Source organism: Temnothorax nylanderi, unplaced genomic scaffold (assembly GCF_030848795.1).
Source record: "Temnothorax nylanderi isolate EJ_2023f unplaced genomic scaffold, tnyl_v1.0 TNYL_tig0292_pilon, whole genome shotgun sequence".
Lineage (NCBI taxonomy): Eukaryota > Metazoa > Arthropoda > Insecta > Hymenoptera > Formicidae > Temnothorax > Temnothorax nylanderi.
The window spans coordinates 201,584-215,050 of NW_027249354.1; the positions used below are offsets into that span (position 1 = coordinate 201,584).

Sequence of the window (13,467 nt, forward strand, 5' to 3'; positions counted from 1 at the left end):
ATTTTGAGAAATTATCATGTGATTATCGCAAATCGTTCTTGTCAAACTTAAATAAAACTATGCTCGTACTTATTTAGGCTGATAATGAAATGTCTATCGACGAACTCACGGCCAAATATACAAATATGTCGGACATGTTGATGGACGTGGATGAAGAGGCCGAAGGTGAGTTTTTTTAATAGATCTTTTAAATTTTTTTTTTTATAAATATCTATTATTTTTGTATGAAGTCTAGATCAAGCACGCTTTTTTTATCTTTTTTATTTTATACGATACTTGAATGTCTTTGAATTGTTTTACTCTACAAAAACAATGTATAAATCAATAGTTTTTGAGTTATAAGCGGCTTAAAGAAAACAACTTTCGTAAATTAAAACATGAACTTTTATTTATTATTATCTTGATCATTATATAAATGTTTTTATTATATGGAAATTCTTTTATTTGTATAAATTATTACAGTGATGATACTTTTTACCATCTACTGACAGTATGAGATGTTTGGTTTTTATTTATCTCGATTACTCTCCGTGCTGTGAAATGAGGCATTTGTCTGAGAAAATTTCGGAGATTATATATTATTGTTGAAGGAATAGAGCTAGTTGATTTAATCAATGTCATTGCCCTTTATTTAGATACGGATAAAGAAAACAAGGAAGCAGTACAGGAAATCGAAGACCAAATAACTAGCAGCGAAAGTGAGAGCGAAGAGAGCGATTGCGATAGTGATGAGGAAGAGACTCGGACTCAAAGTGATACCGAGGCAGATGTGGGACTTCAATCTCTTCTCGAAGACCCCTCTGCGGAAAAACAATCGGATAGTAGAGTGAGTCTTCTTTTATTTTATATAATAATATAATGAAGACCATTTACTTTAAATTGAATTTTATTATAAATATATAGTTTACTTAATCATCGTTACAAATTAATAATTTTTCTGTTGAGATCTGATTGGGTTATTTTTTGTTCTTGAATTAATTTCTTTCATTGCCATTATGTATATGTACAGATATTTTCAATTTGTAAAAGACGTTTTTATTATATGAAAATTCTTTTATTTATATAAATTATTACAGTGATGATACTTTTACCATCTACTGACAGTATGAGATATTTGGTTTTCATTTATCTCAATTGCTATCCGTGCTGTGAAATGAGGCATTTGTCTGAGAAAATTCTTTTTGAAAAATTTTTTTTGTGAAAATTATTCTTTGAAAATTATTCTGATTATTCTTTGTTACAGATCACAGAAAACGATCATTCGGACGCTCATAACGAAATGGATAACGTTGCCGCATTGGCTGAGAGCATCCAGCCTAAGGGAAATACATTGCTCACCACTAGTGTAAGTTTACTTGCGTTTTATTTTATTAAATCTTATAAGTATTATATTATATATATATATTAGGGTGGTCCTTATTTTTCGACTTTTAAATTTATTCTGCGGCACCCCCCAGAATGTTTCCAATTCGCAAAAAAATAATCCCTGCCAAAGCTCAGCTCGATCGGATAACGGAAACCCGTACCCCCGGATTTTTAAACATTTAAGTTCTCTTGTATTAAACTGTTTATTCCATCAACATTGGGCGCGTTCAGCAGACCAACCCGCTCAGTAGCAGTCGAACGTGATTGGCTCTTACTTTTAGAACCAATCAATCAACGCAGGCTACGTTCGGAAACGTCACCCGAGTGCACACGAGTATACTCCCTTCTCTTTCTACCTCAGCGAGTTAGAAGGAGAAGGGAGTATACCCGTGTGTACCCGGGTGACGTTTCCGAACGCAGCCGCAGATTGTTGATAAGACGAGACTCAACAGTTGTGTCTGCTGAACGCGGCCATTGGTTTTTAAGGAGGTTGGTTGGGTCCCGCTGCGGGGCAGGTGGCGCGGCAGGGGGAAAGCATATAGGTTAGATTTTCGTCGCGCGAAATAAACGAATTTTAGCAAATAAATATGTGGAATGCATTCAATTGTTGTTTCTTAAGGCTTAAAAAGAGTTGTTTGTACAATTGAAACCCAAATACGTTATTATCCACGTTAAAATGTGGCAATAATAAATGTGGTCCTGTTTTATTTTTACAATTTCTTGACAACTATAAAGACAAATCATTTCAGTCTTCGAGAAAGTTCTTTCTAAATATGTAAAGAATTATTTGCACCTATTTTCATTAAATTCTTATCATTTTTAATATGCTTTCGAGAGTTACATTACAGGTTAGGTAACATTTTTGCTGTGTCGCCCATGTATAAGAGAGAGACAAGAGTGTAATTTCAATAATTATTTACTCGACAATCATGCAGACAATTGTCTTCAACTTTGGCATGGACGACAGATTCCCATAGACGAATATCCTCCATAAATTTCAACTAATTCTTATCAAATTGATTTGAGCGACCACCCTCCTTAAAGCACCCCAGTTGAGCTGCCCCCCCCCCACCTTGCAGAAATTAAAAAACAAATAGCGCAAAATTACAAACTATTTATGAGCTTTCATATCCCGCAGATTAAAAATTTTGAGCTCGTCACACTCAACAGGAATTTAATATTTTTTGTGGGGGGGCTGAATCAACGTTGACCCGGACACGGGTTTCCGTTATCCGATCAAGCTGAACTTTGGCAGGTATTATTTTTTTGTGAATTGGAAACATTTTGAGGGGTGCCGCAAAAAAATTAAAAAAACAAATTTTTTGTCGAGTAAATAAGGACCACCCTAATATATATATATATATATATACATATATATATATATAATATATATTTATTTATGTATTTATATTTATGTATGTTATATGTAAAGAAAAACATATAGAAAGAAATACTTTTCTTATCAAGTATTGCTTTTTTAGTGAAAATTTGTATTTACAAATTTTTTCTTCTTTTAATCATTTCCTTCAGGTATCAAGAAATTCAAATGTTCGGTAAATAATCCTTTCAATCCAAGGTGGTGAAGCAGCAATTTTGCTCACCATCATTTACGAAAGGAAAACTAACAGTGATAAATTTTCCCATGAATAAACATATTTATTTTTTATTCTTGAAAATAATCACTACAAATTTATTAATTACAAAATTCATACATTATGCAGAATATTTTACCATTATCAATTTTTATTATGTTTTATTATTGAAGTGTCAGTAATTTTTAAATTACAAATCTTTAAACGAGAAGAACTTTCCGCGAATTATGTTTGTTTAAGACCACTTTTTCTATGCCTGTATTTTTTTAATGCATTTAATAACATTATATGTATTTTTAGGTTGTCACTAAAATACCTTTTCTTCTGAAACACTGTCTTCGGGAATATCAGCACATAGGATTGGACTGGCTTGTCACGATGTACGACAGAAAGTTAAACGGCATTTTGGCTGATGAGATGGGTCTAGGTAAAACTATACAAACCATCGCGCTGTTGGCGCATTTAGCCTGCGAGAAGGGAAACTGGGGACCGCATCTTATAATCGTGCCGACTTCTGTAATGCTCAATTGGGAAATGGAATGCAAAAAATGGTGTCCCGGCTTTAAAATACTGACATATTACGGCACACAGAAGGAGAGAAAACAAAAGCGAACGGGTAACTTACATACCATTTTTTTAAACATGTATCTCTCTCTCTCTCTCTCTCTTTTTTTTCCAAGATTTTACTGCGATTATTTAGCTATCTAATTATCTTACTCGCTGCCGACAACGGGCGTTAGTTCAAAATGACAATGTCTGTATTATTAATCAGCGAGATAGTAAAATTCTTTTCTCCATTAAAACTCGCGTGTCAAAAATCGATCATTATCTGACATACGAATCCTGTCTGGAGAAACAATTAATATTTATTGTTTTATTTATTATAATTGTATGGTAATCGTCCGATTGTCATAAAATTTAACATTCTTTTCTATATTTGTAGGCTGGACAAAACCAAACGCTTTCCATATATGCATTACGTCTTACAAGTTAGTAATACAAGATCACCAAAGCTTTAGACGGAAAAAATGGAAATATCTTATCTTAGACGAGGCACAGAATATCAAGAATTTCAAATCGCAGAGATGGCAGTTGCTTTTAAACTTCCAGACACAACGGTAATTAATTTATTACAACATTGTCGCATTGAAATTCCGTTAAATATGACAGTTTAATTCACGCTTTAAAACAAGTTCTAAAGTAAAGAAACATTAAGTCACGTTAAAATATATTAATTTTACGGAATTTCTTGAACTTTTAATCGTAAGAAATATATATTAATTTTCTAAAAATTTTAAAGGAATGAATTTAGACTATTGTACTGATTGTGTTTCATCACTTTAATTAAAATTGATGGAAATTGTTTCATACTGAAACATCACTATATCTTTTCGGTTTATCTATTGCAGGAGATTACTTCTTACCGGCACACCTCTTCAAAATAATTTAATGGAACTGTGGTCGCTCATGCACTTTCTTATGCCTAACGTTTTCCAGTCTCATCGCGAATTTAAAGAGTGGTTTAGCAATCCTGTCACAGGCATGATCGAAGGGAACAGCGAATACAATGAGAATATAATCCGTCGTCTGCATAAGGTCTGTACGTAGTTTTTTTACCTTCTCATCTTTTTTTCTCTTTTTCTTATTTAATTTAATTTATAATATTACTGAAGGAATTTGAATTTTATTAGTAGCTTAGATGTACCACATACATTTATTTGTTTTATGTAATATATTTAATAAATTACATTCTCCGTAGGTGTTGCGGCCATTTCTCTTGAGACGATTAAAAACTGAAGTGGAAAAGCAATTGCCAAAGAAATATGAGCACGTGGTTATGTGCCGTTTGTCGAAGCGTCAGAGATTTCTGTATGATGACTTTATGTCGAGAGCCAAGTAAGTGAACTCTTTTAATGATAGATTGGAAATTGAAAGCTTTTTACATTTGAATACAAAGTATTCTTCTCTTAGTTTTTACGGATATTACCTGTATTCAACACTGATTTATCTTATATTGTTAAAGGACGAAGGAAACGCTCGCCAGCGGGAATCTGTTGAGTGTGATTAATGTATTAATGCAACTACGAAAAGTGTGTAATCATCCGAACTTGTTCGAGGTGCGACCGACTGTATCGCCATTCCAAATGGAAGCAATCGAGTTTGTGACCGCTTCGTTAGTTTGGAGCGCGCTTGATTACGATCCCTTTAAGGTAAAACAACAGAACGCAAATTCACGGCGTTTCTGATTTATTGACTACATACTGAAAACTGAAGTGACCAACTTATTTATCTCTGCAAATTGTGATTTGACTTTGCAGCACATCCAACTGTCTAGCCTGAATCTTTTACTGTTAAATCTGGAGATGACGCTCAGTGCATTCGGTGCGCACAGAGTGAATCGTCTGCGGACGCCTAGGAAGCTTATCGAGGAGATAGATAGCCAACCAGAACCGGCGCCAAGGTGTCCATCCGGCAGGATCAAGATCAATGTTAGATTATCAAATCAAGCGAAGCCGCAACAGCAACAACAGCAAACGCAGACCAGGCTAAAGAATCTGGCTGGCGTACTACCCACGCCAAGAGTGGGTACGTCCCCCTTGATAAAGTCATTAAATACCAGCCAGAGTGGTCCGGGACAAGGTAGGTCCAGACTATTATATCTTATCGCGTTAGTCGTTAACATTTTCATGGCCAATTTATCATTAGTAGTTCATTAAATTACATTTTGCAAGTCTCAAAATAGGTACCGATATTAAAGAATTCAAGGTTAGCGATAATAATTGTACCAGTATTATTTAAAAAATAAAATATATTGATTGTGTATGTACGTAAAACATATGTATGTGCTAGTATTGTTAAAAGATAACAAATGCACTGATATAAGTAAAATAATAATAGAATTGCAACTTTTTTTAAATTGTGAATTATGTTAAAGGAGTTGTGAGATTTTATACTTTTTTATTTGGAGTCTATAGTTGCCAAACCTATGGTAATGAAGAAAGGAAATAACCGAAATGAAATATTTCTATTGGTCATGAAAAGATTAACGCACTCGAGAAAACCTCGCACATGAGAAAACCCTTATCCCGGGCTACGAGGGAAGCATTTTAACAGGATTATCTATGTATAATGCAATACAAATTGTAATTTTATATTTAGAAGATATTTTTATCAGTTATAATTAAAGAAGAAAGAATCCGTTAAAAATTTATGTGAATAATCAAATTAATGAAAGACTAATTAGATGCATTGACATTAGATGCGCATTTATATTTAATTAAATGTTTTTATAATATATATATTTAAGAAGTGACTCCACATTTACATGATTAATTGTATTGTTCAACTACTTCATATTGACAAAGAACAAAAAAATATTGAATCTATTAAATTGTTGAAAATTTTCTTGTGAATGTGGACATGAGACACCGTTAATGCATCCGATTATATTAAGTAAATTTTTCGTTAATTTTTAGTTAGTTTGTTTCTTATAATTTCTCAGCGATTTAATTGATATATTTAAAGTCAATGTGTGTACATTCATATTATCACTCAAACACGAAATTCAACAACTCTTTATTCTTAGGTGTTACATTGAGAGTCGCGGGTGGTCAACAATTGCAAGGTTATTCCCTGCAACTGGTGCCGCATCAGGGTAGCGTGAAAGGTAAGCGACTTTTGTTTTGTTTTTAACTCATTTTTAATTAGCACGATATGTTACAAATTTATAACAAATTTTACAGAGTCTGTACTCAATCGTTTTTCATTGCGCTTTCTTTTCACTCTTACATAAAAAAATATTTGAATTTCTTTAATTAATACTTTTTATTTAGTTTTCCGTGTAAAACATGTTAAATAAATGTCATGTGAATTAATTCGCGAAAAAATTGTTCTCCTTTGATTGCTTGTAACTCAGAAAGATAACTCTTTTGATTGATATAGACTTTTTTTTAACCCACAATAGGCGTAATACATTCTTAAGGTAGTCCTTTCATGAGAATAAGTATTAGATAGGTACCTAAATTTGATATATGTTAAATATACAGTAATAAGGGGCATGTGTACGAAAAATCAGGTGAGGTTAGCACAACTTTACAAGAAATAATTCATTCTAAATGTGCGTTCGCGGAGCGTGCTATTGTCATTCTATCCTTGTTTACATCTAATGAACGAGAAAGATAGAATGATGCAAATCGCCACGGCCGAGATTTTCAACGAATAATACATGTACTTAGCGATTAGATGAATACATTATTAATGTCTTAAAATATTCCCTGAAGTTTCCGGATTTCGTACGTACCTTGAAAATAAGGGCTTAGCACAAGTTTTGCTCTGATATATGAGGTTAAATAAGTAGTGGATCCAATCGCATATTGCTTTACTCGTGGCTGCGACGGCTGCGTTCGGAAACGTCACCCGAGCGCACACGAGCACACTCCCCTCTCCTTCTATCTCAGCAAGTTAGAAGGAGAAGGGAGCACACCCGAGTGATGCTTGAGATGCTTCCGACGCAGCCCGTACTGTCATGCCTGACCTAACCTAAAACGAGTCCAACCGCACTACTATTGTGATATTTTTTTAATTAGTAAATAATTAAATACGATTAAATCGTGCGTGTAAAATCATGTTATATTATTATAATTATTGGGATGTTGTGTAATGTTTGTCAATATGTTTGTTTTCAATTACCTCATGACGGACTGTTACTTGACTAGCTGTGTCGGCGAAAGGACCACCTTAATGTTCCTATATCTATATCTATAATTTTGTGATATATCCGAATATATCGTTAATTTAATTTCTTTGTATTATATTTTGTGTGATTACACATATAAACATAAAATTAATACGAATTTATTATGCATCATAGATCAGTGATTGTCGCTGTGAATTTCTCGCTAGACAATTACTCTTGCAGTGATGCTAGAATAATTATTCCTTGGGCCAGCTTGTTTATAATCTTACCGTTTATAAGCATTCTAGAACTAAGGACACATTCTTAAAAAAATTAATCTTTCTAACAACTAAGAACGGTCGGAAGTGTCTCTCACTGATTTTGATGGGCTTTGGATATGTAGACTGTAAAGCATAAAAAAATATTAGACCCATATTTTTTTTAACTACTTATCTCAACGTTTAGGGAGTAAAACACCCCTTAAAAAAAATCAATTTTTATTAAATAAAAATTTAAAAAAATGTTTTGTCATTGTTTTAAGGGGTAATACCTAGCCGGAAGCAAAGAATTAAAGGGTTTTTTGTGAATTTTTTGTGACTTTGCTAATAAATCGATCAATATGAAATTTTGAGGGGTTATTACACTTGTCTTGAGGTGCAAAAAAACATTTTTTATTTTAATTTTCATTACAAAATGGCGGCGCATCAGTGCGCGGAAGGAGGGTCGATTTTTTCGAGGCGTCCCGCGGCTAGCAGTAGAAGTGTCCAACGAACGTATCTGGAACAATAAAAAAAATTTTTTTAATCTACATGAGTATAGCTATAGAAGTACACATGGATATTAAGAAATATTGATTTTTGCAAATTTGGCAGCCATTTGGAAAAAAAATCGGCCTTTATTTGTTTATAAAAATCGTAATTGTTTATCGATCTTAAAAATCGTGTGTACTTCTATAGATAATCTATCTAAAAAGCTACAGTTAAAATTTCAAGTCAATCGGATAAAAATTACTCGAGTTCTACTGCTAGCCGTGTCTGAAAAAGTAGTTTCGAGAAAAACGCGTTTAAAGTTTGACAATGTGTTTACTACATGAAATTTGTAAGATATAGACTTGCTGATTTTTTTACTTTTACTCTGCTATCCCAGCACCATATAACTGGCCTTCCAAGTTGATTTCAGTCCTTTCCAAATCTTTTTTGGCTGATTTTGCATCACGACGTCCGGTTTTGGCGGCGTCGGACATTGAGCGCTCGGCGAGTTTAATGCGGCGCGAATCGGCTTCCAAGCAAAAATCGAAACATTGACGACCAACAGTAATGCCGAGTACATCCATGATCTTCATGACACTAGATAATCCGCCGTTGAAAGTTACAACCGAAATATTTGTAGCAATGTCCAATACCCCCTTTCCGCTTGAAACCATTTTCGGAGCGATCGTCCAAACAACAGAATTGAACGATTCATTCGTCTGTACCTCATTTAGAAACTATTTTGTGTACCGTCGCACCGCCGGTAATAATGAGTAAAAGGGGCAAAACTCGCTTCGACATTCAATTTGTCATTTTGACGCGCTCGGAGTTGCTTCGAAAATTCGACTTTTACAAGCACTTGAAAAATTTTTTCAACAATAAATCATGTCAGACATTATTCTTGACATGTTTTTACGCCATCTAAGCCAATAAAAAAAAATGGTCAAAAAAAAAATTCCGGCTAGGTATTACCCCTTAAGGTACTCTTCAAGCCATTCAATTTCCATTTTGGAAAATTTTTCTATCTTTTGTAGTTTCGGGGATAGTCGGTTCGAAAGAGAAAAACCGATTTTTTTTTCAAAGGGATGTTTTACCGTTTTACCTCCCAAACGTTGAGCTAAGCAGTTAAAAGAAATATGGATCTAATATTTTTTGATGCTCTACAATATATCCAAAGTCCATCAAAGTGAATTGCGTAATATATTTGGATATATTTACTATATTTATATTCGTATTATTCACATTTTGCTGAAAATACATTAACGTCTGAATATTTTCGAAAAAAATTAATTATAATTAGTTTTTATATAAGTGGTAACAAATTATTAGCAACAATATATATAATAAAATATATCAAAACTGTATCTAATAAAAAGTATAAAATATAAATGTTCATAAAATAGCTATTCCTGTGGCAACATTGGGGCACAATCCGCAAAGTACCACCGTGACGTCGACCACAGCAGCGACGAACGCGCAAAGGATTACAGTAGGAAACGCTAGCATCAGAGATGGCATTCAACGACTAACGACACAGACCGTCACGGTCAAGCAAGGCGATTCCGTCCAAAGAATAGCGGTGCCTAGCGGTTTCGCGCAACTCGTTCAAACTTCTACCGGCAGACACTTCATTCTGACGCCGAGTCAACAGAACACTAACACAGGTTTGTTTCCGCCATTTGTTTACAATTTTCATCATTATTTTCGTAAACTCTGTAAGCTTGTTAGCAGTAACCAACAGATTAAAAAAAAAGAAGTAACACATTTTGTATTGACAGTTTCGTTTCCAGTCATGACGTCGAGCGGACCGCGTTTAACGGTGCTGTCTAAATCGCTGATGGGTTTGGCTACGTCGGGTGCCACGACAGTAAACAAAGTCGTCAGTGGAGTAGTGACAACTCCGAGCGGCCGACCCGTCATGAGGGTACCTCCTCTGAACGTAACCGCTTCGCAATCGTCACCAAGCGGAAACAACGGCCAGCAGACAGTCAGCCAGCAACAACCACAGTCGATACGTGGTATTGTCCCTAGACAGGCTCAGAAGGAGGTCACGAAGGCACAGAGTAAAGAACAGCCGAAATCCGAGTTTTATTTGGTAATTAAACATAGATATTAATAATTTAATCTTTTCTAAGAATAATTGAGGAATTCGATAGCATAGTTAACTCTCAAAGAACTCGCGTTAAGGCTCGTGGGTACTCGCCGCTTCTATCCTTGTTTGATGACATCAGAAACGACGAGTATCCAGGAGCCTTAAACTTTACTCGAACTGACTCGGTTCTTCTTTAGTTTATTCTTTTTTTTCATTTTTGACAAAAAATAAACAAAGTTTCAATTTTATCTAATGGATTTTACATCTAAATGTTAATTATTTCATTAGGTGCACTCAATTAACAGAAAATTTTAATTTATTATTTTGTAGCCGCAATTGGAAGATGATAGGAGGCAGAGGAGACAGGCTAAATTGCATCTCTTGGCAAATATCAACGAACGAAGATGCGCGGCATGTCCGCTTTACGGTGAAGATCTGTTTATAGCTTTGAGAATCGGCAAGCCCACGACAGCCTGTCGTTGGCACAATGGTTGGGTACATTGCGCGACAAGTAAGGAGAAGATTCGTACTCGGAAAGAGTTCTTTTCACACACGGAAGCGCTCGCGGAAGCTATCAAAAGTACGGAGCAGATTGTTGAAGAACTCAAAGAGGTTTTTGAAAGGTTAATATCTGACATAATTTATAAGTGTAATCAATATCCAGAATAATTTCACACCAAGCCTTAACAGATTTTGATATTTGATTAATATTAAATGTTTGTTAACAAACATTTAATTAGATATTTTTCCTTAATTTCCAATATTAAATATTCTGGTATTTAAGCTTTAAAAATTACAATTCTATCAAATTAGTGATTATTTGAAATTAAGCTTTTGAAAAATAAGATTCTGCTGTCTTTGCCATTCAGATCGCTATCCTTTCTGGAATTGAATAAAGTTTTTCTTGTTTTTCGATATACTTGCAGATATGTAGTCTACGTACCAGCTGTACGCGCGCCAGTACCTCGGTTCCATGTGTCTCATCCACCGCCGCACAAGCTGTGGGGCGAGCAGCGTCTGTGGACCGAATTGCAGCGGCAACTGTCGCCGAAATTATCCCTATTCCATCCGATTTCGGGCCTTATGCTCACACAGTTTCCTGATCCCAGACTGATCCAATATGATTGCGGCAAACTTCAGTCGCTGGATCGTCTGTTGAGGAAGCTAAAATCTGGAAATCATCGGGTCCTCATATTCACACAGATGACCAGAATGTTGGACGTATTAGAAGCCTTTTTGAATTTCCATGGACACATATATCTGCGATTGGACGGCACCACTAGGGTGGATCAACGTCAGGTAGTTTGATGTGCCATTAACAAAATACTATAATATTGCAGTTTATTGCACGAACATTTAAACTCTTAAGGACCATCTACAATAGCCGTAAGAGTATGCGGTAAGACATAAGCAGTAAGCTATTGACCAACCATAGTCGATTATTCTTGAATTGTAAAAATCCCATTAGTCAATAGCTTACTGCTTACGTCTTACTTTTACGGCTATTGTAGACGGTCCTTTAAACTGTTGATCTTTTGAAATTTTAATAATTATTGAGAGCATATTAATTTTTTTGCTGAAGTTTTGGAAAGGTATACATATAACGATTAATTTTATGAGCGTAACAAGAAATACAGAAAATTTTATACATGCAAGACACATTGTTGTTGCAAAATTAAATGGAAGATATCAATGGGTTCAATAGATCACGATTCTATGTGCAGGTTTTGATGGAAAGGTTCAACGGCGATAAACGAATATTTTGTTTTATCCTATCGACGAGATCTGGTGGTGTCGGCGTGAATCTGACGGGGGCGGACACAGTAATATTTTATGACAGCGATTGGAATCCTACAATGGATGCCCAAGCGCAAGATAGATGCCACAGAATAGGACAAACGCGGGATGTACATATCTACAGGTACACAGCGCGAATTAATAATATAAATATGATAGAAAAAAATAACTTAATAATTTTTAAAACGTAGGATATTTTATTGATAAAAAAATATTTAATTGTATTAATATTAAAAATAAATATTTAGAATAATTTCTGTTACATGTTGCAAAAATAGGCAGTTCGAATTAGTGTATGTAACGACAAGAGGATAATAATGAAGGATTATAATGATTTACATTTCAGATTAGTTAGTGAGAAGACTGTTGAAGAGAACATTTTGAAGAAGGCTAATCAGAAACGATTGCTAGGAGACCTCGCTATTGAAGGCGGCAATTTCACCACTGCGTACTTCAAAAGTGTAAGTGCTCGATAAGAATTTGACCTGAACGAATTATATTACTGTTTATTTCTATTTATTAGCCAGAAATAATTTTCTTTTGTCACTTTTACAAGAAATATGAAAGTTTTTAAGGAAAGTTCTTTTATTTGTTTTATAATTAGTTTAAAATATTTTTTTAATTACGATACTACTTCAAGCTTAACAAAATTTATGGTATTTACTGAAAAATAATATTTTGATTTGCGAAGTATTGTTATCTTTGGCAATATATTAAGTTTCTTGAAAACCAGATATTTAATTTACTTTTTGTGTAACAATGAGGTTATTTACAGTCCACCATTCAAGACCTGTTTAACATCGATCAAACGGAGAACGATGCATCAGCGCGTATGGCTGAAGTGCTCGAGCAAAATCGGGATCGAGAGAAGGCCTGGAGCAAGGACGTGGCAGCAGGAACGTTTCAGAGTAGTCTTTCAGGACAGCATACGGAGGAGAAGGCAGCGATGGGCGCTCTTGAGAGCGCTCTCGCCGCTGCTGAGGAAGACCTTGATGTTCAGGCTGCGAAGACCGCGAAAGCAGAAGCTGTCGCTGATCTTGCCGAGTTTGATGAGAACATTCCACTGGAAGAAGCTGATAAAGACGATACGCAGGTCAGCAAGGCGGAACAGGAAGTTCAGAATCTGATTTCTCAGGTAGGTCAAACGTTTTTTGAAATCTCGTCGATTCGCTGGGTCAGTTACATTGCCTTCGTTTT

The 13,467-nt window shown here is 34.9% G+C and overlaps 1 protein-coding gene across 6 annotated transcripts in view; it reads left to right on the top strand.

Annotated features, from left to right (window-relative positions):
* The window catches only part of Dom (domino helicase), a 38,692-nt gene that overhangs the window by 9,982 nt on the left and 15,243 nt on the right, over nucleotides 1–13,467 (top strand). For 4 of the 6 annotated variants that reach the window (XM_071719409.1, XM_071719408.1, XM_071719412.1 and 1 more), the window contains exons 9-25: nucleotides 78–165; nucleotides 636–826; nucleotides 1,244–1,345; nucleotides 3,258–3,573; nucleotides 3,901–4,075; nucleotides 4,367–4,553; nucleotides 4,717–4,853; nucleotides 4,981–5,167; nucleotides 5,276–5,597; nucleotides 6,544–6,624; nucleotides 9,785–10,045; nucleotides 10,160–10,476; nucleotides 10,804–11,096; nucleotides 11,400–11,772; nucleotides 12,198–12,394; nucleotides 12,617–12,731; nucleotides 13,046–13,405. In XM_071719409.1, the coding sequence (XP_071575510.1) occupies nucleotides 78–165; nucleotides 636–826; nucleotides 1,244–1,345; nucleotides 3,258–3,573; nucleotides 3,901–4,075; nucleotides 4,367–4,553; nucleotides 4,717–4,853; nucleotides 4,981–5,167; nucleotides 5,276–5,597; nucleotides 6,544–6,624; nucleotides 9,785–10,045; nucleotides 10,160–10,476; nucleotides 10,804–11,096; nucleotides 11,400–11,772; nucleotides 12,198–12,394; nucleotides 12,617–12,731; nucleotides 13,046–13,405 (3,702 nt within the window). The remainder of the gene's footprint in view (nucleotides 1–77; nucleotides 166–635; nucleotides 827–1,243; nucleotides 1,346–3,257; nucleotides 3,574–3,900; nucleotides 4,076–4,366; nucleotides 4,554–4,716; nucleotides 4,854–4,980; nucleotides 5,168–5,275; nucleotides 5,598–6,543; nucleotides 6,625–9,784; nucleotides 10,046–10,159; nucleotides 10,477–10,803; nucleotides 11,097–11,399; nucleotides 11,773–12,197; nucleotides 12,395–12,616; nucleotides 12,732–13,045; nucleotides 13,406–13,467) is intronic. The other 2 variants (XM_071719410.1, XM_071719411.1) reach the window with 2 other exon arrangements.